This window comes from Pezoporus wallicus, unplaced genomic scaffold (genome assembly GCF_028554395.1).
Source record: "Pezoporus wallicus isolate ANWC-B61680 ecotype Strahan unplaced genomic scaffold, APGP_CSIRO_Pwel_v1 contig_8476, whole genome shotgun sequence".
NCBI lineage: Eukaryota > Metazoa > Chordata > Aves > Psittaciformes > Psittacidae > Pezoporus > Pezoporus wallicus.
Window position 1 is genome coordinate 264,933 of NW_026641139.1, and position 25,577 is coordinate 290,509.

Genomic DNA, 25,577 nt, shown 5'->3' on the forward strand with positions numbered 1-25,577 from the left:
TCTAAACTTTCTTTTAACTGTGCTTTGACTTGGAACCTCTGGAGAAGGTGAAATGTTGGCTCCCAGTATGTTTGATGATGTTGCTGATGATCTTTGGAGTTATGTACACCTGATTTGCATCTGTGTATTCTCTCTGGATCAGTTGTTTTCAAAGTGCAGTGTATCAGAACCAAAATGAACTTAAGGCCTAGCTGGGAAGAAGGATTTGTTTAATAGCCTCGGATGTGCCTGCCTGCTGTCCGTATTAGCTTGTACAGGCCCTGGAGTCCAGCTTCTCTATTATGTTTCAGAGCAACACACAGCTGTGGATGCACAGATTCACAGCAGAGAAGGCACAGCTAGAAATTCAAATGAATTGTTGTTGTGTTTAATTATCAAGCTTGTAGTTGCTCCTTCTCAGAATCTGGTGATGAAGTCTTAACTGGAGAGTGGTTGTGCTCCTCAATCATTGTAGCGGGAGACTTAGTGAATTCACAGCACTCTTCAAATGAAACATCTTCGTTGAAATACTTGTCCTGGCATCTCCAACAGCTTCTCTTTGTCTCGATCTCAGGTGTTCTGTTCAGTCTCGCCTTTGTTACCTCTTAGTTTGTCCAGAGTGCTGTTCTAAAAATCTCCTCTGTGACTGCAAATCCTCCCATTTCTTTGAATTCCTTCTCAGCTCCCTTGTGCTCTCTGTAAGGCATCACATCTTTGCTGCTCCTTTTCTTTTGCCTTGGTTGCTGGTGTCTGTTTTCGTTTTTTCCACCAGGCAGTTTGTATCAGTCTCACCTGTTACTCCCTTCAGGACTTTTGATGCTTTAACTTCTTGGCACCCTTTTCTCCTCTTGTGGATTTCCATGAGTAAACGAGTAGAATTTGTCATTGATCCAGCAATTGAGTATTTTGGTGACTTCAGCGTGCTGTCTGGTAGGTCACCTCCCTCTGGCTTCTAAAATTTCATGCTGTGATTTCCCCTTCTCCCCCTGCCCTACTTAGGGCTCTGCCTTCTGTTAAATTTGTAGGGAGACACCAGTGATGGAGGACTTGCTTGAACACCCTCCTGCCAAGCTTGTCACTGGAGTAATTCAGGTTAGGAAAGTATCTTTCTCTGCTCACATAAAAAGAATTCTAAATTAGGACAAATTGCAGAACATTCTGATGTGTATTTTTTTCATAATTCACTTGGTTATTGTTACGAGAACTTGCTCTCATTTTCCAAGGCTTAAGTACAGACTGTCTGGAACGCTTGATTTTCAACATGTTTATTTTTGATAAATATCACTTAATAACCTCTCATCTTCCCTCCATGAGGAAGAAAAAAATCCATCATTATTAAATATTGATCTATCATCTAAGCAGTTCCTGTTAAAAAAAAAAAAAGAAGTATTCAGGGAGCATGTCTGCATTTTCACATCATTACTGACTGTCATTTAATTACTGGAAGCTCAGGAGGAATCTTCTTCTCTCCTTTCAAAATATATCTTTGTTGCCCAGAGACACTCATCTCCTTGCTGATGCTTTTCATCCTTTGCTGCCTGCATTTCAGCTGCAATTTGTGTATTTCAGAGAAGTTCAGTGTAATTTGCCTCATTGCTCAAGTCAGTGTGTAGCTGATGAACCTTCCCTGTGTCACACTGCAGGCAGCAGAAGAGTACAGTCAGTCTTGGATTTCACAGAGACCTCTGTGTACTTCACCATGCTGCAGGGGGTGGGTTACTGTGTCTGCAAGACATGGCACTTATTTCTTGGTCATCTGGGAGTCAAGGTGGCACATCCACATCTCCTTTTGAAATGGATGCTCTTGAAATGGCAGCTCTTAAGTCCTACCAAGTTTTAACGTGAATAGTTACATACATGATGCATTCCTGAGTGCTTCTGCCTAGCTTATTATTAAAGTTGGAAGTTCAGCAGCTGTGTAAGAATTTTCAGTGTGCCATGATACAGATACAGATAGTCTTGTGGATGGGATGCTGCCGTGGGCTCGGGAGCACTGGCTGCGGAACTTGGTTCTGCTGTCAGCCTCCTTGGTGCTACACAAGTCATGAGGTCCCTCTGTGCCTGTGTCTCTCATTTCAGAGTTGTTTCCCCCCCTGCATTTTCCATCTTGATTATTTATCTTCTGTAGCATGTATCACAGTGAGCCTGATCTCCACTAGTTCCTGTATTTAGTACTGGACTGTACATAAGATGTGCCCTACTTTCATTCCCATTCATGCTTACTGTGGTAAATCCTAAACTGTTCTAGATTTCTCTCAGGGGTAATGTTTTATTATTAAACCAGCAATTTGCTGCATATTTTGGTAAACTAATCGTACATTACTGTCCAGCATCTCCACTCCAGTGACACCTATTGGTTTGGCACATAGCAAAGAACTGTTTGAATGGAAACAAAGAGCTGGGCATTTCCTCTAATAAATTTTCTTCCTTTTTGTATTTCCAAGGTACTGCACAGATGAAAATCAGACATTTCCTCAGCCGTTCATGCTGGAGAATCACATCAGCCTCATGCATGGCATCAAAAACCCAGACTTATCCCAGATGGCCAAAGCAAAAGCTCCAGAGAGAGACACAGCAGAAGTAATTGATACGTTTTCATTGAAAAATAAGTGTACCTGGCGAGTAGCTATTCCCTTGAGGTGTTATATCAAGCCCTCTCATCCACATGGCAGATTTTCTTGTCCTCAACTCCTCCAGTTTGCTTCTCTCTGGCAGTGTCAGGATCAGCTGCACTTCAGCTGAAACTGCACAACATGTCTTGCATTTTTCAAGATATTCCTGAACATGTGGCCTTATGTTTTACTGGCCATTTTGCAGTCTGCTTTGTAACCAGATCTAATTTAGATTGTTATTACCCTTGTTTGCCCCTGCCGCTCTGGTCATGAGTCTGCTACGTTTTTCCTCTTTCTCCTTTTTTTTCTGCTAGTTACACAAGGGTTTTTTTTTGTCTTTAAAATACTTACTACTTAGATCCACTCCCAACGTGAACTGCCTTACTCCTGAGTAGGACTGTATAATTTGTTTTCAGCAAGTGTAACTGGTCAACTGATTTGATTTCGGGTCATTTGGAGTGGAGGGTTGGCTGATGGGGCTTCTTTGCTCTGTTTACTTTAAAAATAGATGTACCTTTTCCATATCACTGTAATTTATCATTCACCTGATTTCTTGAGGGATCACAGCCAAGATTGACTCTCCTCTTTATTTATGCTGTAAGGAAACGTGGGATAGCCCAGGAATTCACTTCCATGAGCTGGTGGCTGCTTCCCCAAACAGAGCCACGTGGCTAACCAGGGACAGCCAGAGGCTTCCCATGGCTCCAGCAGGTCTGCAAATGCAAGCCTATAAGCTGTATTCTAAACAAAGACTGCTCAGTGCTGCTGGATAAGGAGATAAGAAAATCATGTGAAGGGATGTATGCAAGTGTGCCATCCTCGTGGGAAGAGAAGCACACTGTGGGATGAGGGGATGAGTTCATTAGAAATGCCATGAAGAAAAAGCCTGAGTGGAGGGGAGAATGCTCGCAGTTAAATCTGAGAAGCATTGTCTGGGCCAATGACCATCCCTGTGTCCCTCAGCTGCCCCTGCTTGGTGGGCTCCTCCTTCCCACACCAAGTTTTCATATTCTCTTACCCCATCATGTTCCTGCCCAGGCACCCCTTACCAGGTCTCCTGTTGCAGGACAGCAGTTGAGATCATGCATGTTGGGGTGAGGGGTTTGGGTGCTGGGAGGAAAGGCCATATGACATGAGTCCTGTGGCACAGCTTTGTCTAGTTTGTTTCAAAATACCGATGTGGATTCACCCACAGGTGTCTTCAGATACGCATGTGGAATTGAGTACTTGCTCTTCCCGGGGCTCAAGCAAGGAAGTAACTTTTTAATGTCTTGTATTTTTTTTAAGGCCAGATCTCCAAAGAGCATGGCAATGGATGAGCTGGGTCAGGCAGAGACCGCTGCGGGTTCGGGCGCGCCGCCAGCCAAAAAACTGAGAGCGCACTGGAAATGCGCCAAGTGCGGATTCACAACAGACGTCAGCACTGAGTTTCAGGAACACATACCTCGGCACAAGACAGACAGCTCCACCTACCAGTGCTTGTTCTGTGGCTTGTGCTACACCTCTCACATCTCTCTGAACAGACACCTCTTCATTGTTCATAAAGTAAAAGATGAGGAGGAGGAGGAAGAGGAGGAAGAAGAGGAGGAGGAGGAGGAAGATGCAAGGCAGAAGGTAGAAAGGGAGATAGGTGAGAATGGACACGAGGGCTATAATGGTGAGATGAACACTACAACAGAAGAAGAAAATCTGAAATGTAAGGAGTGCGAAAGTGACTCAGCTCTTTGTGAACACAGTCAGATGTGTGGCGTGGAGGGTCCTAATAGCACCTCGCAGAACAATCATTCAAAGTCTCTTCAGACTTAAAAACAAAAAAAAAACCCTTTTGGTTCGTCGGGTTTTTTTTGTTGGAGGGTTTTTACTCAAAATACAGGGTGGGGATGGGGCGAATCTTTGAAATATTCTGTTGATTTCTTGGGATGGACATAGCTTTCCGTTAACCTCTATTTGTAAGGGAAATCTAAAAAAGAAAAAACCCAACCCTGCTATTGCATCCTAAGCACTAACTCTCTGCCAGACCAGAGAGGTGAAAAGGGAAAGCAGGGCAAGAATCCTTGCTGGAGTTTGTCCCAACTCCTGAGGATCAAGGAGCACTTTCTGCAGCTGCAGTTTCCTTAAGATGAGCTCTCCTCGAAGTGTGCACTGCCTCAGCCTCTGCCCGGAGCCAGAGCCTTCCCTATTGCTTTCTTTCTCCTATTTATGGCTTGTTTTTTCTCTTCCCATCCTGCCTTTGTTTTACTCTTTTTAACTCATAACGCCGTCTCAGCAAAACACGCTTGTCAGGACCATGCTGGCTGATCCGGGATCTTCTGTGTTACACGGGATGGGTTCAAGCTGTATGTTGTGCTGTTTTACCTTTAATTGCCAGAATAACAACCTTATTTTCCAAAATGCAGTTTAATGAAATGTCTCAGACCTGAATCATCCTGAAAGAGAATTCTGTAGCCCACGTCCTCAGATGAGCACAGCTCAAAGCCATGTGTCCTGTTAAGGAAGGCCTGGTCTCCTTGGGGATGCGTTGGCCACGTTGTCAGTGGAGTTGTGCTGCTGGAAGTTGTTCCCGGGGCGGGAGCAGCAAGGCCTGGTGCCTGGCAGCTTGTCCCAGAAGGGAGCTTGGGCAGCGCAGGGTGGCAGGTTGGCACCATCTCAGGAAGGGGAGAACACACCCCCGTCCCATCCCTGTCCGTGGCATCAGTTGGAGTGAAACCACCCCAGCACTGCTGACAGCATCACCTGGTGCCAGTGTTCCCTGCAGCTTGGGCTGAGCTGTGGCAGCAGATGGGGGTCACAGCCCACAGGGGGGCTGCCGGTGCTCCATCCATAGCTCTTCTCCTGACACGGCTCAGCATTACTGCCACTCGGCAGACGTTTCCTTCCGCATAGTCATATTGACTCTCCCTCCTCAGCTGTTCCCCCATCACACGCGCTTTGTGCAGCAGAACTATCTCCTATGCCATTATTTTTTTAATTACATTGAGCCAGAACCCTGCTCATTATTGTTTACTATGACGATGTTTAAATAATTTAAGAACTATTTATCTTATTGCATTCGGATCGCTCACCCGCTCGTCTCGACGTGTTTTGATACGAACAGTTTGGACTCTTTGTATTTTTTGATACAGTGTACGTTAGCCTAGGGGATGTTTTACCAGGTAGCCTACGTAGAACTAAGGATAGCAGGGGGCACCCCCAAGCCACCACGTATCTGTTTAACCCGCAGCGGCGCCCGTGCCTTGCTATGATGTTTACTTCGAAATATCGCAAATAAAAGCATCCAAGGGTCCCTGCCTGGCGTCGTTCTTCCCCATCCGGGGCGGGCCCGGAAGCGGCGGCGCGGCGGGCGGAAGCGAGCGCGGAAGCGGGGCGCGCGGGCCGGGGCGGCCGCGCTCGGGGCCGGCGATGCTGTCGCTGGACTTTCTGGACGATGTCCGGCGCATGAACAAGCGGCAGGTCCGGGCCGGGAAGGGGCGGGGTGCCGGGCGGGGCGGGGGGTGCGTTGGGTCTGCCCTGCCCGGGCGCGGGGCCTGACCGACCCCCTCCGATCTCCAGCTCTACTACCAGGTGTTGAATTTCGGCATGATCGTGTCGTCCGCCCTCATGATATGGAAGGGGCTGATGGTGGTGACGGGCAGCGAGAGCCCCATCGTGGTGGTGCTGAGGTAAACGGGGGGGGGGGGGGGGGGGGGGGGGGGTTCGCCCGTATTGCTCCGGAGAGGGGGCTGAGGGCCGGAGAGCCGCGGGCCGGCGGCGCTGAACCCGACCGAGGGCGTTTTCCTGAGGGATGGGGCAGCGGGAGGCTCCCGGCCCTGGCTCGCACAGAGCTCGCCCTGCCGTGTAGCGCAGAGCTGCAGGCGAGGGGAGAGGAAGCCGGTAAGCATGGGCGGCAGCCTGCAGTGAAACCAGCATCTTTTCCTTCTGCGTCTGTCACTGCTGGGTTGTACCCTAGAGGGGTGGCCCTGAGGATGGGTGAAGGGGAGGAAGGACTTCAAAGAAATACAGCAAGAGCGAAACTCTGGATCATATCAAACCTCTTGGAGAAATGCTCGGTGGTGCAGGTGAAAGAGCCATGAAAAAGACCTTGAAGCAGAGAAGCTTGGGGTGCGTGCGTGTGCGTGTGTGTGTGTGTGTTATCCCTGTATAAACACAGTATTTGTGGCACAGCCCATCCTGTCATCAAGGGTAACTGCACTTCCCATAGCAGAAGGTGTAGCAGAACACCGCAGCGCAGTGGTATCTCCATGGTGCTGACCAGTCTTGCCGCATGGATAGGTGAAGTACCAAATGAGTCTTGGTGAGTGAAAAGGGAGTTGATTTGAGACACCAGGGGGTAAAGTTTTACAGTTAAAAGGATTTGCTGTTTCCCTGAAATGCCTGGGGAGTGTTATTACATGTTACAGTTCATCCTTAAAAATACTCATCTTTCACAGTGGCTTGGTTTTCCCCTGGCCTTCTAGTAAGCTATAGCATGGCCAGAAAAAGGGGAGCCTTAGCTGTACTCTTTTATGTAAGGGTTATTGCTCTGTGACTGGATATGTTTTAGGTATTGCACGTTGCCCTCACAGAAGTGCGGTGCAGTCGGTACCACCGGTGTTACTCCCACCCTCCTACCGCCTGGGACAGATTCCTTGGGCAGCTGTCAGCCGCTGGTGTGGATACTGCCCAGGGCCTGTTCTGTAGCTGCGGTGCCTTCTCTGTGTTTCTATGTTGGTGTTAATCACCACATGCCATTTAACAAAACTCCCTGCCAAAGGGTCTGTAAGTACAGGGGGCATATTTCATGCTGTTCCTCCAATGAGTAAGACAGGGGCTGTTAGGTCACGTCACTTCTTCAGCAATGTGATCTTCTGAGTAGCAGCTTCCGTGCTGCCTCAAGATAAGCCATGAATATACATGGTACTTAAAGTTCATCGTTTTGTTTTGGACTGCATTATTTATTTGGAATGAAGAAGGTTAAGTATTTTGTAACAATTGCCATTTAGAAGACAGGACTAAAATAAATGAATAGCAGTGCCTGAAATGAGATCGGGAAGCAAAGCCATGAATCATGGTAGCAGATTTTTAGCACACCCGTCTGTTCCAGATGGGAATACAGAGCCTGTGTGTGTTCAGAGCTTTGTTAGTGAGGAGGATCTACCTGCCTGCAAAAAAAGAAACCAAATGAAATACAAAGATTGGACTTGATGATGTTAAGGGTCTTTTCCAGCCTCGCTGTTTCTATGAAAAGAAGCTTCCCACCACTGTGGAAGTTCTACCAGTGAAGAGCTCAGAAGTCAAGAGCTGCTGCTTGTCATCAGCTTTGCTGTTATGAAGAAAGCAGAAGGGTTTTCCCATTTGGTGTGATATTAACACCGGCTGCTGGCAGTGCTCTTTTCCCAGCAAATCTAAACTGCTGGTACGATGGGGATTTAAAATCTGATTGTGATAGGGGTTCAACAGTGCCTGGTCTCCAGGGTGGTTTTCTAAGGAGCTCTTTGTTGAGGTTCTTGTGAGATTTTTCTTAAAGGACTGTAATCTCCAAAACCTGATTCTGAGTGTTAAATATTGTTCAATTGCTCCTTTTCTCTTTTTCAGTGGCAGCATGGAGCCTGCATTTCACAGAGGAGATCTCCTGTTCCTCACAAATCGAATTGAAGATCCAATCAGAGTGGGAGAAATCGTGGTCTTTAGGATAGAAGGAAGGGAAATTCCTATAGTCCATCGTGTCCTGAAAATTCATGAGAAGTATGTTAAGAATCTGGGGGGTTGTACTGCAGGATGTTAAGCTAAATTATGTTTTTCCTCATCTCCTTGGTTAAATGAACGGGTGTGACGTCAGTAACTGGTATCCAGGTGCTGTAGGAAGCAGCACATAAGTTTCAGACAGACAAAATCTGCCCTCCTTGGTTTACTTGTAAAGGTAATCCAGCAGAATGCAGAAGGTCTGTGCGAGTAACCTGGACTCCCCATGTCACTTAATGTCTTCTTGTGCCATCATTTCCATCCCAAGGTACTACGTATTGTCACCTGTAGGCACGGCTGCACTTCTGTGTGTGAAGTTGTTCTTGTCTGTGGAGGTAGAACTGATGGAAGAAGGGTATTTTGTGTGTAGAGTGCATTATTTTAAAGTTTGTCTTTGTGGAAGAAAGCAGAACCCTCCCTGGCTTCTGCTGTCATGCAGAGGGAGGGTGTTTCTTTTCTTCTCTGTAGGAAGTCTGGCAGTGTTACACTCGCGGTCTCTATGCATTGGGCTGTCCACGTCCTGTTCATTCTCTGTCAGATTGCATGTCTGAAGGAATGAAGCGCAGTCATTCTGGTTTGGTTGCTGAACAGGGCTTGATTTTCAAGCAAGGCTTCCTCAGCAGCCATGAGCCTTTCTGTTTTGCTGGATGCTGTGACTGCTTCTGGCCAGTCTGGGGGGAAATGAGCCTTCCCCATGAGGCATTTGAGCAAAAATTAAATCTTGCACTGAATCCTTGGTTCTTCAAGCCAGCTCGGAGAGGGCAACAGTTGGATGGGGTTGCAGCATCTGTTTCTACCTGCTGGAAGATGCATGAACTGGAACTATACCAGTACTCGGAGATCTGTTCCTAGGTTAAGAGAATTACTTGAATCATGTGTAAAGGTGGCATTTGATGACTGCTCCAGTCAAGCGAGGTTGAGGGGATAGAGAAAGGTCCCTTCCCCCAAGCATTCATGGCAGCCATAGCTGTTGAGACACCCAGATCATTTGTTTGGCCCAACAACAAGGTCAGACAGGTTCATGCACACAAATAGTCCAGCTGAAATCCTGGCTATGAGAGGGTGGCACCTCTCCCAGCAGACAGAGCAGTCTTTGCTGTTCAGATTTACTCTGTACTCAAATCTTTTAACAATGCCAGTTTTCAAAGTACCACTTTGATACCAGTAATTCAAAAATAAGGTCAGTATAGTTGATAAATCTGTAATCTAATGCTGCACGTGCACTTTTTGAGATGTCTTGGGAACTCTTAAGTGAAATGGTACTTTCCTCCTCCCCTGTTGCATGCTAAAGTCTCAGCTGGGCTCCAGTGCTGCTTGGGCTGATTATTGAGGAGGCAACAAAGTTCAAGGTCTTCTTTCTCCACTCTCAGCCGCTATCTAGGAAGGGGAAGCAGAAATGTGCATTCTATGTGTCAGTTCATCTTGAGATATTACCCACCCTACACTTTTTGCTTGGTTCTGTCTCAGCACTATAAAGGTATCCAGGGCTTTTCCTATTTTAAGTAACAGGCCTATAGTGCCAGTCGTTGATTCTGTGAAGTAAAACCCTTCTCCAATATTTTAGATTTCATTTAAATAAAACAACCAAATAAAAACCTGAACTTTATGTTAGGAAAGATAAACTGAAAAATCCCTACAGTGACCTTAAGCCAGGCAGAAGCCAGGAGGCAGGACTCGGGTATCAGTTGCTTTTTTAATTATTTAAAGAATACTTTTTCTGGTGCCAGTTTAGAGTTTGGGAGTATCCTCTGAATGGATGGAGTTCCCATTTCTTCCTGTAGTCATGGATTGAATATGAAATGTGAAAAGTGAATATGAATGTGAAAAGTCTCTGCAAAAGCTGACGAGTGTGAAGCTGAGGGAAAACAGAAACCCTGTTCCCTGGGATCTTCTAGCAGTTTGGGCTCCAGTTCACATCAATATTGTTTCAGGGAGAAAATGTTTTTTCCTTGCTGATCTTTTTTTCTTTGTTCAGACTGAAATTGAATTCATTCTTTATCACTAAACACAGTCTGTAGTCAAAACTTCCTTGGTGGTTTTGGTGCAGGACAGCCAAAGCAGATTTTAGTCACCTTTCAGACAGAGCAACTGTGCTGTGGGCTTCTTGTGCTCATTCCTGGTAGACCATTGAATCTCCTCAGTAAGATGGTGTGCTCCTACACCATCAGTCTGCAGAGATAACTGTTTTCTCTCTATGTTTGGGTATCTTCTTTTTCCAGACTGTATCTGTAAGTTCTAGAGTTTGTTGTCCCTACACAGGGAGACAAATGTGCTTTGAAGAAAGATCTGTTCTTTCCCCACCTCTTTTTCCTTTCAAGCTTCTCCTGTTGAGTAAGTAACACATGCTGCTATTCAGGCATGATGAAAACAGCACGAGCTCTGAAGACCTTCTGCATGCTTTCCTGTGTTGCATTTAATTTGTCGTTTCTGTGAATAAGCTGACAGAGTCAAGCATGGAGAATGCTCCTGCTCAGCATCTGCCTCCAGATGCCACAGGGAGATGACAGTGGTCACTGAACCCCGAGCAGTGGCACAGGCTGCTGCTTGGAAGACAGCAGAGCTGACTGCCCAGCACACTGAAGGGAAATGACTGGGAAGGATGCACAATGTGGTGTGTAGAGCTAGAGCATAAGAGCAGCTGTTTGCACGTCAAAGGTTTGTCTGCTCCAGGATCCTGGTTTTGGCAAGTTGACTAATTAATCTCAGGATGAATTAAAGACTAGAGAGAGTATTTAGTGATAATTTCCCTGCTTTAGCACATTATGATTTTAGGCACAGTCACAGTTTGTTATTAATGGCCTCCTTCACTTTTTCACATGGAGTATCTGGTCACTTTTTGAATTAATACAATTTTTTGGCATCCAAAACACCCTTCCGGTGAGATGTTTGCACTGTTGTTGGTTCTGCTTAGCACCTTCTCTGGCTTGTTTGAACTTGTTATCTCTGAGTTTGATTTGATGCCCTCTCAGTCTGGTATTGGAAGAGGCAGTGAAAAGCTGTTTTATTGTTGTTGTCTGTGTCATTTGCATTGGACTACCAACGTATCTCCCATCAGTTCTGTCTTTTCCAGGCTGAAGAGTCCTGGTCTGTTGTTTCTTGTATGGAAGTGGTTCCAGACCTTGTTACCCATTTCTGAGCCTTTGCCAGTTCTTCTCTCCATTTCAAAAAAGGATGTAGGGGGTTCAGAACTGCACAGAGCATTCAAGATGTAGGCACATTGTGAGTTCATGCAGTATCATAATGGTATTGTTTGCTTTGTTTTATCCCCCTTTCCTAATAATTTCTAAGTTTCGGCTTGCTTCTGACCACCACTGTCTAGAACTGTATGCTTTAACCCCAAATCTCATTTTGGGTGATAGTACAGAGCCCGGCACCCAACATTTGTATATGAAGCAAGAGAAGCATCAACATGAGAGAGGTCAAAAGCAAAGAGGTGGTAGCTGCACCTTTGTTAGAAATGTCTCATCCTGCTGGTTGCGTTCTTCAGCTCTGCTAGAAAGCTTGTCTGGGGCCAGAATTCATTCTTTCATTGGCAGTGTTCCTCCAAACTGCTTTCCACTGCATTTGACAGAGTTTCCTTTTTCATCTTGCTTCACATGTAGGACATGACTGCTTCTAAAACCTTTGTGTTAGTCTCTATGTGCTCGCTCTAGAACAGCTTTTAATGAGTTATTCTCTGACTTACCTGGCTGCCTTTCCTTTGCTAGGCAAAATGGTGACATCAAATTTCTGACAAAGGGAGACAATAATGCTGTTGATGACAGAGGGCTGTACAAACGAGGGCAGCACTGGTTGGAGAAAAAGGATGTAGTAGGACGAGCAAGAGGGTAAGTGAAGTTGAAAAAGATGCTGCTTTTTACACTGCCCTCCCCCTGTGCCATCTGTTAATCCTCCTCTTCCTCTTGAACTCTCCTTGCTGGGTTTATGTAACCTGCCTGAAAGCATTTCAAAAGGTACTATGGAGAGTTAAAAACCAGAGGTAGTTCAGTTCTTGGCTGGGCTTAAGCGAAGGTATCAAGCCCTGAGCTGCATCCTGAGGTTTTGATCCTGGGTGGACACTGATGCAAAGTCCACGCACGCTCAGGCGTGACTGGAATTCCCATCAATATCAGTCTGCAAGGCACAGTCTTTACAGGCAGGTGAGAGCTGAACAGGGCAGAGGCTAAAACATGCTCTGGGGCTGATTGTCACTTGGCCCCCACTGCAGTGGCTTCCCTACTTGGGAGGAAGTCCCAGGCCTGTTAAGCAAGTTTACCATAGCCCTCAGCATGCTTAAGTGGCTCTTCATTTGTTGAAGTACCAGGGCAGTGCTTCTCCAACATGCAGCTTTGAATAGGTTTTAATAAAACCTTTATTCTTGTAGATTTGTGCCCTATATTGGAATAGTGACTATCTTAATGAATGATTATCCAAAATTTAAGGTAAGAGCTCTTTTCATTTTCTGCCTGCTTCTCCCACCCCGGCTAAAATTACTTCATGAGAACTTTACAAGCACAGGCAGAACCATTTGCCCTGTGTGTTTGCTGCTGTTACTGCATCTTTAGATGTGAGCATGCATTCTTGTGTCTCCTTTCTCTTACAGTATGCAGTCCTTTTTTTCCTGGGTCTGTTTGTGCTGGTCCATCGAGAGTAGCCTCTTGAACTGAAGTATGAGGTGAAGGTGCCATAGATTTTTTTTTTAGAACTATGAAAGATGAACGTTTGAAGTAGATGGTGGTCTCATGTGCCAGGAGGAAGAAGAAGTCCATCCAAGAATTTCAGAGCTTCTTGGGTTTGTTCTGTTTTTTACTGCGTAAGGGGAAACGTTTGTCACAGTATTTCCAATGGTTTGTCACATTTTAGCATTTTTAGTGAATTTTTATATTAAAAATTTAAGCCAAACTGGTCAGTGTTTGTACTTTGAAGCTGAGCTTCCTCTCAAAGTGCCTACAGGACTGCTTCCAAGTCTGTGCCTCCACTGGGCAAGCGTGACCTCTCCCTGTGCTGACTGAGCTGTCAAACACTGGCTGTGGAGGTGGTGTTCTTTCCAATTCAGAACTGGAATAAAGATTATGCATCTTGCCCGGTATGATCCCTGCCATATTCTTGGTTACTGCTCTGTTGAGTGCAGCCTCCTTGCCCTGGGAGGTACCTGGGCTTTGCCGTTGCAGGATGACTCCTAGAGCCTCGTGAACTAACTTGTCCTGTCTTTACAGAGCAATAGCAGCTCCTCCTCGTTTCCTTATGGAGAGTAAGTGGTCCTGAGCTATAGATCCATTGATATTTCTATGTTTCTGTAAAACAGAAACACTGAAATGATCTGCTTGAAGGCTGCAAGGTGTTTTGGGCAGAAGATGGCAAAGGATTACTTCATGCATAAGCTGGCACTGTAGCACTAGGTAACAGAAGAACTGAGATGGGAAGTAGCTGTAGCTCTTGGCAAGGACAATTTAATAGGATGCAATAATAAAATTTTCTTAGGTTTGTAAACATGTTTGAGGTTGTTAATGGTCTCTACAGCTGGCCGCCTCAGGAGCTCACCTGACAGGCACAGAAAGGCTGTGCCCCCGTTGCCCTGAGGTCTGAAAGAAGGTCACTTGTCACCATGTGCAACAGCTTTTTTCTAGGCTTTTTATTCAGAATGATGAACTTGCTTGTGTAGAGTGGTGTCACAGCAAAGCCCAAGGAAGAGAGTCTGCAGTTAGCAGCTTCAGTCTAAACGTGTGCCACTTTCACTGGGTGATCGACCATTATAACTAGTGTCTGTCACGTTACACTGACTCATGAAACCATTTTGCTTCCCCTTCACCAGGGCAGATCTTCACAAGAGCAGGCAGTGGGAGCACAACCTCTCTCTGAGGCTGCCTGGCCCCTCTCCCCTCTCCTGCAGTTTACTTTCTGGTTGTCTTGCTAGGACAGCTGCTGTGTGTTACTTCAGGTGCATTTCACTGTATCTTCCATTCCCTCTTCATGACTGCTTCAAGAATCCACAGCAACAGGGATTATCGTGGATGATCACTGTGCCCTGCACACAGCTAGGGTAAAAGCAGTCTGGAAAAGCAAGGACAAAACCCAGCTGGGTGTTTATGGTCTTCTTGTATGTGTACCTCATTAGGCTTGTCAGGCCTGTCCCTCCTATGGAGGTGAATTGTGCCGTTAGTTATGTCCATGGGACCATTTTGCTTGATGTTCAGGAGCTGGGCTGACTTGTAGTATCCCAAGATGAGTCGGTTTAACCAGTTAGTTTGTAACCTGAGTAGCATGAAGCAAAAAATCATCTTATGTTTGGGACACTGAATGAACAGGCCCAGCCCCTCGCACTGAGCTTTGGGTCTGTGACTCTTTGTATAATCATAACTCAGTAATAAAAAATGGTAATAAAATCCTTCTCTCCCAGTGCTGGAGCTCTTGGGAAGAGAATTTGGATACAGTTTCTCCAGAATGCTTGGGTCACAGATGGAATGTTATGTCTTTAAAAGCCAAACCTGAGCAGCAGTGAGGGAGCACAAAACCACTCTGGGAGCTGCTCTCACTGTGGAGCACTTTCCTGAGGACTTAGAGCAGCATTTCTGCCTTTGCAGGTCACACTGAGGCCAAGCCTCTGTTCCCCACTTTGCCTTTAGCTTAACCTGCTTTTGTGCATAAATTGGTTTTTAACAGGGGCTCACACAGAGGACTTAGTTGAGCTCTTCTGAAGTCTGCTAATCAACACCTCCCAGTGAAAATGTGAGTGCTGTGGTTGCTGTTCTCCAGGTCCTCTCACTTTCACACCTTTTAGCAAAGATCAGAGCGTGCAGAAGCAGTAGCGCTACTGTCAATGAGTTAATTTAACAAAAAAGTCTAAAATACAATGGATTTATGATTACACAGGAAGGATCAGTTCCATAATCCTCTCTCCAGAGCAGCTGCTGAATCCCCAGTTCTGAGAGGAGAGTCAAAAATTGGTCATTTTGAGATGTTAGGAAATGGTAACGTCCCTGTCCTGCTCACAGCAGGGTTACTCTGCAGTGTCACTGGCTATGGGCAGTGCGGCTGAGGGCCATATTCATTGCAATGTGGGTGCACACCTATGCTTGGGCATTTGAAGGAAGGAAGGCACCTGCTTTTGCATGGTGCTTTGTGAAGGAACTGAGCAGGAAGCGCTTAAAAGCCACTTGCTTGGACTAAAGGGTGGGATGAAGCCAGCTACAGCCCCGCTTCAGCTGATTGCTCTCTTCTGGGTTTGCAGGCACTTTAAGAACAGAAACAATTGCCCTAAATCAGGGGCTGTGGTGTGAGATTTGGGAATTAATCTGTGGCCCATGTTCAGCCTATTTTCAGCTCAGTGTAGCTGAGAATGTGCTTCTGTGTTATCAGCAGTCATGAACTGAGGTGTTGGCTCTAATTAAAGTGAGGATAAATAAGCAGTTAATCCACTCGCAGCTCCCACGTTGCCTCCCACATCCCAAACCACATCCCTGTAACACCTTTCCTGCTACAGTGGGAAGAGAGGGTGCTAGGGATGAGCCTGCACAAGCTGGAACCAAGGACATGGGGGCAGGATGACAAAGAGTCACTGCTGGTTCTGTCCCCACCAGATTTACTCTGCTTTGCTGAGCAGAAGAGCTACAGAGCGTGTGGGATCTGGTTCAGCTGGGCACTAATGCTGAAATGCTTGGCAAGCACTGCTGTGCTCCTGCAGCGCCAGGGGCTTTGCTCTTACAACTTGATATATCTCTGGATTTTGTTTCAGTTTTATTCGGTTTGGGTTTTCTTGTTAAAGTGAATCTGCCTGGCCAGCTCCAGCAAAGCCTTTGAGACTTAAGGTGTTGGAGTTGGATGGAGATCTTCGTGTCACAACAGGAATGAGATTTGTTTGTAAAGTATGTGTGTGTGGAATGGGCTGCTTTATAAAGGAAAAGAAAAAAAAAAAGAAGGTAAAATTCTGCCAGGGCCAAGATTGCCGCTGTCTCTGTTGTGGTTACAGCTAAACAACAGGTTTTCTGGTTGGCAGTTTCATTGCTTAATTACTGTTCAGTTACATCCGCAGCTTAGGGCACAGATTCCTGCACGAGCAGGAGCTGTTTCACACAGCAAAGCAATCTGAGTGTTGCTAGAATTTGGTTGGGTGACTCTTTCATATCAAAGCCAAATGCATGAGGAAGAGCGTGGTGGATGGGAGGTGAGCTGTGAGGAGCAATGTGCTGAAAGTTGAAGCTCCTTGGGACAAAGGCTGTCTTTGTATATTTATGATGCTTGAACACATGGTTGTCAGTTAAATAGTAATAAGCATTACACTGTTTCATCCAGGCCTGGCACTGTGCTTTGCTTACCTGGGTTTCTAGGGCTTGGGTTTGTAAGATGATCAGTTGCATGCTTTCTTCAACGAGACCATGTAATCTCATGGTGGTCTTCCTGCCCCTAAAATCTGAACAGGACAAACTTATTTTTTCAAGGAGACTCTGCAAGGTAAAGTCTTGTCCGTGCATGGTCAGAAGACCACTTCCTGCTGGAGAAAGGCAGGAATGCAGACTTAGCTTCTAGACTGGGCTGAGCTCACTGGCAGAAGGAGAGGAGATTTAGCCAGAGTACCTCACTTGTGGTGGCTCCTTTGCTGGAGCAGGGGGAACGCAAAGCAGAGGTTTATGTATCCCAGGCTGAAGACCCACATGATGTCAGTGACTCAGTGGCTGAATCAGATGAGGAGTGTCATGGTTCCAGTCCTCAGACTACAAGATGTGCCTGGGTGATGCCACAAAGGCAGGGCCCTTGCAGTTCCTGTCAGTGTCAGCAGCTTCTGGCGGTAGCTGATGCATAATAGATGACTGATGTGACCATCTCATCAATGGCTGCTGGGAGAATAGCACCTACGCTGTGCTTTGAGCCACTTGAATAGCTTCCTGCCTCTTTTACCTTCTCCCCTCCCTTGCAATGCCTCCATCCCTTTGTCATCTGCACCCAGGTGTTGCTGCTTGCTCATGCACCAGGAATCTGCAGGTCTCTGCAGAGATAGTTCTGCCAGTCCGATGTATGTTGGATTCAGAAGGGGCACAGTGGCTTTCCTGGCAAACCTGGCTTATTGGATCTACTTAGCCATAGTTGGTGTCTTCACTGCTGGTTGATAGTCTGCCCAGCCATAAGGAGCTCCTCTTCATGGCAGCAGCTTTTCTGCTGATGTGTGTTCAACCCTGCTTACCCCTCAGCTTCTGTAAAAAAAAACACTAGCTCCTTCAGATACAGCCCTGTGGAGCAGGGCCTGCCAACATGCTGGGTCCTGCTGGTTGAGTGCATTGTGAGTTAAATCTGTTCCTGCTCATAGGGCAATTCATACACCTGCACAATTCTAGCAGGTCCTCTGAATGTGTGATCTAGTAGAGCTAAACTTTGAGGGAAAACAAGTATCTCCACAGAGATACTGTACCCAGCAGTGCATGCTTGAGCCCAGAACCTGCCATGTGCTGGGTTGTATCCCCAGACCATGAGCAGCAGGTCAAGGGAGGGGATTTTCCCCCTCTACTGTGCTCTGGGGAGAACCTCCTGCAGTCCTGATTCAGCTCTGGGGCAACAACAACACAGGGACATGGAGCTGCTGGAGCGAGTCCAGAGGAGGCCACAGAGCTGCTGCAAGGGCTGGAGCAGCTGTGCTCTGGAGCCAGGCTGAGTGTGTGTCCTGGGTTCAGCAGTAGCAGTCATTTTTCTCCTTAATAGCTGGTGCAGCGCTGTGTTTTTGACTTTCAGCCTGGGAACAGCACTGATAACACTGATGTTTTCAGTTGCTGCTCAGTAATGGTTACTCTGACCAAGGACTTTCTGAGTCTCATGCTCTGCAGGGAGGAGGGGAAGCTGGGAGGAAGTAGAAAAAGGACACCTGACCCAGACTAGCCAAAGAGGTATTCCATACCACAGCACGTCATGCCCACTATATAAACAGGGGGCAGTTACCCAGAAGGGTTAGATGGCTGCTCAGGTCAGGCTGGGTATCGGTCGGTGGGTGGTGAACAGTTGTATTCTCTTCCCTTGTTATTTCCCATATCATTATTATTATTGGTGGTAGCAGCAGTGGTTTGTGTTATACCTTAGTTACTGGGCTGTTCTTATCTCAACCCATGGGAGTTACATTCTTTTGATGATTCTCCTCCCCATCCCTCTGGGAGCAGGAGGGAGGAAGAATGGTGGGGAGTGAGCGGGCGGCTGTGTGGCTCTGAGTTACTGGCTGGGCTTTAACCATGACAGAGAGCTGGGCTGGTTCAGCCTGGAGAAGAGAAGGCTCCTTAAGGGGAGACCTTAGAGCAGCTCCAGTGCCTAAAGGGGCTCCAGGAAACCTGGAGAGGGGCTTTGGACAAGGGCCTGTAGGGACAGGCCAAAGGGAATGGCTTGAACCTGCCCGAGGGGAGACTGAGATGAGCTCTTAGGCAGAAGCTCTTCCCTGTGAGGGTGCTGAGGCGCTGGCACAGGGTGCCCAGAGAAGCTGTGGCTGCCCCATCCCTGGCAGTGTTCAAGGCCAGGTTCGACACAGGGGCTTGGAGCAAGCTGCTCTAGTGGAAGGTGTCCCTGCCCATGGCAGGGGTTGGAGCTGGGTGAGCTGTAAGGTCCCTTCCAACCCAAGCTGTTCTGGGATTCTATGATATGTGTTCAAGAACAGTCTAAATAGGGATGGAGTAGGAATGCCCCCTCTGTTATCCAGGATGCAGCCAACTCTCTGCCTCCTGCTATCTCTGCCCAGCTCCTCATCTCTCAGCTTTTTTTGCTCCTTCTGTGTGCTAATTTAAAACCACTTTGTGGAGCTCTCACTGCTGCGCAGATTGATACCACCTTTCTTTCCCACTCTCTCCTTCCCCTGTAGAAAATAACCTTGTGAGGGTTTCAATTTCCAGAGAGACAGAAGTAAAAATAATGTGGAGAATATGAACTTCAATTTCATGTCTCTGAAGCTCAATACACTCAAAGTGGGATGTCAGATTTCTGCCATGTAATTCTGGCTGGGATGCTTCTGAGCTGGGTCTGAATTTGCCTGCAAGGAAAGATTTTGTTTGCTAATTCTTCTTGCAGAAGTTACTTGTACAATGTCCAGTGGGTGCGGAGTGAGTGGGAAACCTCAGGGAAAACCACAGCTCATTTACAGCTTAGATGAACACTGAAAAAGAGTCGAAAACAAGATGTGTGAGATTTCAAATTTTATCTTTTATAAACAACAGTTGTTGCCTGTGGACAAATGAATGTAACAGAGGGATTTAATCTTTGTAAACAAGAGACAAATGCATCAAAACAGACCCACAGGCATATGGTGGGACTTTAAATATGACCTAGCTTTGGAGAAGCAGTGAAGAGGCTGAACAACTTAACCACTACAAGGCTTTACTGGTCACCTCTCTGGGAGATGCTTTAGTCAGTGCCAAGGTGTCAAAGCATAATTGAACAGAGAAGAAACAAAATGGACCTTGCTTTAAGACAGTATCTCCACCTTGGTCTGTTCTGTTTGTCCATTATTAGCTCAGCATTATCAAGGTTTTAGATGTATTTATTTTGCATAGTTATGGAAAGTTCTTTCTTTGTCTGGTGAAATATTTCTTCATCTTTAGGTACATCTGGAGGATTTGCTAATAGTGCCTGCTTCACAGGTCTGTTACTAGTCATATTAGCCCTACATGGACAAGAGTTGCTCTTTGACAAGGAGTAGGACACCCCATGTGTCCTATGCTGCCATCAGCTCCAGGACACCAGTAGTGGAGGAATCACGCTCCGAAGAGACTCACACCTGAGAGTGTTGACCTATTTGCCATGATGAGCACCCGTTCTGTCAAGCCCACATAGCACCAAGGGACAGAATGGTGGTTGAGGTGGAGATGCAGGGATCTGTGGGCTATAAACTAGATGTGTGGACTGGAAAGGAGTAGGACTGCTTTAAAGAGTAGACTTGAAGCTTGTTGAAGGAGTTAGGAGGTGTGGGGGCAAGGTGAGCCTACTGGTATTATCCACCTGGATAATCAGAGGTATTTGCAAGGTCTCTCAGGAAAGGCTCTTAAAGAAGGGAAGCAGCCGTGGAATAGGATGTGAGGCCCTTACAGGGAGAAATCATTTGCTAAAAGTTAAGGAACAAAACGTAGGAGGCAAAAAGCTGTGCAGCAGAAACCACTAGGGAGCTGCGCAGGGGCTGCCTTCAGCATACTCAACAATAATCAGCAAATGCAGGCAAATACTGAAAGTTTGCTGCTGATACAAAGGGTTGTGTGGATGAAGGCCGGCTGTGGAAAGAGATTGGGCAATAAAAAAGATGAAATTCAAATGTACATAAATATAAAATGGTGCACAGGGGGAAAAACCAATTTTAACCCTATTTATAAAACAACGGGTGCTGAGCTAAGTGTTACCATCTGGAACATTGGGGCTGGAACAGATTGTGCTATGAAAATGTCAGTTCAGTGGTCAGTAGCCATCGAGAAAACAAATCGCGTGCAAGAATTACTAGGGGAAAACAGAGCAAACCAATCACTGCTTCCTCCAGCTGGAGGCATCTGGGAAAACTAATGGCACAAACTGAGGATCCCTGGAGCTTTGAGGCTGCTTTGGGTGAGAAGGGACTGGTCCTGCAGGGTGTGGATCTGTGCAGGGCTGCAGAGAGGTGGCTGCAGGCTGCTCTCACCCAGTTCTAAAAGGTTAATCCTACTGGGAGAGGTGATGGTCAGCTCTGTGCAGTATGCTCTGCCACAAGGACATGCCCATTTTTCACAAGCCTGGTGTTTTCTGAGTCATCCCTGTCCTTCCCTGTCTCCATCATGAGGCCCTCACCGGAAGCTGGTGGCCAACAGGCTGACCTCCTGCACCACTTGCGGAAGCCAGAGTGGTGACCTTTGCAGCAAAATCAATTTCTGCAGTAGAATTTGTAATGCCTGTTTTGACATATAAGCTGGGAAATTCCTTTGGTGGCTGGAAACAGTTGTGGAAGTGAGCCAGTGCTGAGCTGGAGAAAGCAAGCAGAGGAGGAGCTCTGCAGTGACAGTTCCTGCTCTGGATGCTGATTGTCTCAGTGGGCTCCAGATCAGAGCTGTCAGCTCAGCAGGCTCCAGCCTCCCTCCTCTGCCACCAAGGGCTGTCCCCTCACTGCGTGGCTGATGGGGGTGCAGGCAGTGAGGGGAAAGCAGAGGCAGAAAATCTATCACAAGGCTGGTGACTGGGAGTTGCAGTTGAGGTTGTGGTCATTCTCTCAGGTGGCTCTCAGGTGATTCTCTCAGGTGGGTCCAGGGTGCCAGTTACTTTTCCCAGATTAGGAACATCAGAGGAAACATGCTCTCTGTAAGCAAGGCCACTTGTGTTGCCACCACCTCTCAGGCTGCATTTGCCCAGACTCAGGATGACAAGGGAGGGGACAGCTCTCTTACTTTCCCAGGAAGGGAGGAATTTGGACACTTTGCAATCAGCCCACTCCAGTCCCATATGACTGAGATGTAGTCCTTATTCCAAGGTGCAGGAAAACACTGTCTGGATGGATCCCACTCATCCACGTCTGCCCAGGGGCTGCTCAGCACCACAACATGTTCACTGGTAAACTCACTCAGCTATAATGACACCACTGAAGAAGGTGAACTGCACTGAGCCTCCTGCTTGGGATCTGTCCGTGTCTGGGGCTGGTTTGTAATGAGGCTTCTGAAGAGGATGGAATAAGTGTTCTCAAAGCCCTGCCTGCATTACAGCCAGGCAGTTTCCTTTAGCACCAACACTGTTGCACAGACTTTTTCACAAGTTGTATTTTACCATAGAAGGCTCACTGCCCTGAATCGTGCTCCCACTTCCAGCCTCCACCAAGTCCCTGAGCAGCTATTCCATTGCTCTTCCCAGGCTTGAAATCAGGGTTATGGGCTTGGATTTCCCACACATGCCCCATCTGGCCAAGCCTCCATACTCATCAATTAATCTAGCATCCTTTCAGGAGCCCCTGATTTCATCTTCTCAGACTCTTCCAAACATGCCTTGAAGTCTCTCATCAGTGCCACAGAGATCAGAAATAGCTGCTCCTCCTCTCCCACCCTGATGGAGGTAAGGCATGCAGCCTGCAGCTGCCAGGTGAACAAGAGGGAAGCCATGTGTTGGTTTGGTTGTGTACCTAATTAAAATGAGATCAGCACAAAAGCCTTCACCCTATTTGAAATGCTGTGCTGATTGCCACTGTCCCCTGTCCCTGGAGCTGCCTGCTCCCAGCCAGTTAATCTCCAAGGTGCACTGCGCTGCGCTGCCCTGCAGGAGCCGGACTTAACCCCTGTCACGCTTTGGTAGGTGCTGTAATTGCCTGGAGCTCCTTTCTCTCTCCTCTCTGTAATTGGTATCACTTTATCCCTGGCTTCATCCTCCATAATCCTACAGGTAACCCATTGTCTCACTTTTCCCTGCTTCTGGCTGCTGGTGTGCAGGGATGCAACGGCTACAGCAAGCACCAGGACAGACCCAGCCCTGACACAGCACTGTGCAGCCACCTTGAGTGAAGCCATGGCATTTCGGGGAGAAAAGCAGCGGACAAGTTGTTTGCATGAGCAGTGGAGGCAGCAGCTGCAAGGCACCGGTGGAGGAATGCAGCTCAGCTTCCCAGATAACGCCCCTTCCTCAGCCTGAGGAGAAATCACTCTTCTATGCTGGTGCTGGGCAGTACCAGGCTCCTCCTTCATGGGCCTCACATCCTCCTCCTTCTGCCCTGACAACATCCCAAGGCTTCTCCAGACGCTCCAGATTCCCAAAACTTTTGCACCATGAGTGAATTTAAAAGGTTAGGAAAAAAAAAGTTTGAGACCATGTCAGTCCATTTCAAGCCATGTTTTATCAGTACATAGTGACAGTGCAGAACATTGGAGGGGGGACCATGGTCTGCAAGAGAAAATAGAGAAGTGTGTGTGCACAGGTATGTGTGAGCGTGTGGCACGCATGCAGTTGAAGCACTGCAGCCTGCAAATACCCCAGCCTTCTGCAGAGACTGAGCCCTGGGCCTCCAGGCATCAGCCTTGGTGCTCCTCCTCTCACCCCGTCCATGGGAATGTGTGCAGCCTGCAGCTGCCAGCTGAAAAAGAGACGAACTCTGTGTCAGTTCTGGTTGCGTGTCTAGCTCAACATCAGATCCACGTGGAATCATGGGCATCATCCCAGGGAGCCCAACCAGACACTAGTGAAACCGTCCCGCAAGGCTTGTGAGGATTAACAGGGGACATTGGAGCCCAGGCAGTGCTCAGAGCCACTAGCACCACCAGGACATAGGGCCTCAGGGCTCCTCTCTCAGCTGACTTGATGGAGGAGATGAACAGGATGCAAGCAGGGGGGTAAGGCCTGCGGTGCTGCAAATGCAACATCCATGGTTGGGCATCGTATTCACACACCCCATGCAGTACATGGGGAGCACCCAAAAGGGCCATCTCCTTAGGAGGTGAGCAAAGACTTGGCCCAGCACTGCCCTGCTCAGCAGTACTCACTCCTGCTGAACATGTTCAAGGGAGGAGTGTGGTGAGAAAGTGAAGTGAGATTCCACGTTGCATCCCAGGCCCTCCAGCACACGTAGACACATGGTAAGCAGAAGCAACTACTTCCCTCATGGGTGGCAGACCAACTAGAAAGCAGTATCTCCTGGTTGGCCATGCCTATCCTCATGGCACACCCCCAGACAGTAGGAGAGCATATGCCAACTAGCCAGGTAGGCACCAAGGGGACGCATGCACCGTCTGGAAGGATGCACCTCTAACACAGGAGTACATTTTCATTGTTTTCCTCCCCATAGCATTAGAGCTGTGTTTGCAGTCTGGACTCTAACCCCCTGCTCTTGAGGGGGAATGAATATCTTCTAGCACTCTTCTCATGAACAGCAGTAAATGCTGAGGGCACTGCTAATACATCTTCCCTGTGCCAGTTCCCAACAGAACTGGGTCACCTCAGGCACAGACCGCTCCACCAGCAAGCACCTTGTAGAGGTATGAAGCTGGAAACTTGGCAGAAGCAGGTGGGGCCCTGAGGACACTGATAGGCCTTAATGGGTCTCACCTGGGGCCTCCATCCCCATTTAAGCTCAGCCCTGGGTGTCTAGTATCTCATTAACCTGTGTTGTAGAAGCATTGGCTTCCAGCACAGCAGGACCTGGCTGCAGGCCAACTTGACCTGCCTCATCGCTGTGGACTTGTCTGAGCTGTGTCTGACCCTGGGTACCCCCACTAGACCTTGTCCTGATCTGTAGCTTTTCCTGGGACCTGTTCCATCATCATGAATGTGCTTGATGACCTGGACTTTCTCTGAACGTGGTGACCACTTCTGAGGCTGCTCTGGTTGTCGCAGGTACTGTGGCTGATGAGAGCTGCCTTGCTGACCATTGCTCATCCTGGTCAGCCCCCAACCCTTCAGAACTTCTGCTTCCTGAGAGTGGTCTGTGTATACAACACAAAATGGAGGTAATTTTAAGCCCAGCTTTGCTGGGTGAGATCTCTGGGTGCTCTTACACCTTTTTTCTTTGCCATTTCAGACACACAGGCTTTTCCCACAGCAGTCCGAGAACACCCTACAAGTATGGAACCTGGAGAAGACTGAAAGTCCCTGTGGGCTGCAGGCACGTGACAAGAAGAAACAGCACAACCTGTGTCTTGGGGCCCTCTGTTCAAATGCTCCCAGTTTTACGTGGATTTCATTTCATTTGAGCCCTGGGTACACATAGTCCATGTCCCAGGCCCCCACTGTCTCTACCCGTGGCATGGCTGAGCACAGTTCCATTCAGGCTGTTGCTGGGAATGCACAGCTCCATCCCATTAATGGAAAGGGAGGAACTGTTCTTCCCTGTGAGGCTGGTGGGAAACTGGCACAGGGTGCCCAGAGAAGCGGTGGCTGCCCCATCCCTGGCAGTGTTCAAGGCCAGGTTGGACTCAGGGGCTTGGAGCAAGCTGCTCTAGTGGAAGGTGTCCCTGCCCGTGGCAGGGGGCTGGAGCTGGGTGAGCTTTAAGGTCCCTTCAACCCAAACCAGTCTGTGATAGTAGTTCTATAGTTACAGAAGTACTACTTCAGTTACAGAAGATCTGATGTCCCTTGCACATCTCACAAACGTCTCTGGCTGTAGAAGGATGAAGAAGGAAGCTCTTCTGTAGGGCACCACTGCAAATGGCAGTGGATATGGACAAAGCTGAGGTACTCCATGCCTCCTTTGCCTGTTTCCACCAACAAGGTCTCCAGCCTGTGTCCCCGGGTTCAGAGAGAAGCAGGAGCAGTGGACAAGGCTCAGGGTGGTTGTTACAGGGAGAGCTTGGCTCGTAACATCTGTGAGCCCGAAGCGGCCGTGTCCAAGTGTGCCATGGGTGTTGGCTG

The 25,577-nt window shown here is 47.7% G+C and overlaps 2 protein-coding genes across 6 annotated transcripts in view; both read left to right on the forward strand.

The window, feature by feature from the left end:
* The window catches only part of ZNF592 (zinc finger protein 592), a 41,843-nt gene extending 36,861 nt beyond the window's left edge, over positions 1–4,982 (forward strand). For 2 of the 4 annotated variants that reach the window (XM_057422119.1, XM_057422118.1), the window contains exons 8-9: positions 2,424–2,559; positions 3,879–4,982. In XM_057422119.1, coding sequence (XP_057278102.1) covers positions 2,424–2,559; positions 3,879–4,397 — 655 coding nt within the window. In that variant the 3' untranslated portion in view covers positions 4,398–4,982. Of the gene's footprint in view, positions 1–2,423; positions 2,605–3,878 lie in introns of those variants that run through there. The other 2 variants (XM_057422120.1, XM_057422122.1) reach the window with 2 other exon arrangements.
* A 967-nt stretch (positions 4,983–5,949) lies between these two features.
* On the forward strand, positions 5,950–13,190 carry SEC11A (SEC11 homolog A, signal peptidase complex subunit). Of its 2 annotated transcripts, XM_057422129.1 has the most exons (6): positions 5,950–6,041; positions 6,141–6,250; positions 8,163–8,312; positions 12,017–12,136; positions 12,673–12,730; positions 12,892–13,190. In XM_057422129.1, the coding sequence occupies exons 1-6, from the start codon at positions 5,991–5,993 to the stop codon at positions 12,940–12,942; spliced, it is 540 nt and encodes a 179-aa protein (XP_057278112.1). In that variant the 5' UTR covers positions 5,950–5,990; the 3' UTR covers positions 12,943–13,190. The 2 variants fall into 2 exon arrangements, with proteins under 2 accessions (XP_057278112.1, XP_057278113.1); XM_057422130.1 differs by lacking the exons at positions 12,673–12,730; positions 12,892–13,190 and adding an exon at positions 11,380–11,528.
* Positions 13,191–25,577: the final 12,387 nt, after the last annotated feature.

Excerpts from the sequence above, each read along its gene's own strand:
- SEC11A (XM_057422129.1), top strand. The coding sequence starts at position 5,991 with ATGCTGTCGCTGGACTTTCTGGACGATGTCCGGCGCATGAACAAGCGG. Across the intron at positions 6,042-6,140 it reads GGCGCATGAACAAGCGGCAG|CTCTACTACCAGGTGTTGAA; the intron begins GTCCGGGCCGGG and ends TCCGATCTCCAG. Across the intron at positions 6,251-8,162 it reads CCCATCGTGGTGGTGCTGAG|TGGCAGCATGGAGCCTGCAT; the intron begins GTAAACGGGGGG and ends TCTCTTTTTCAG.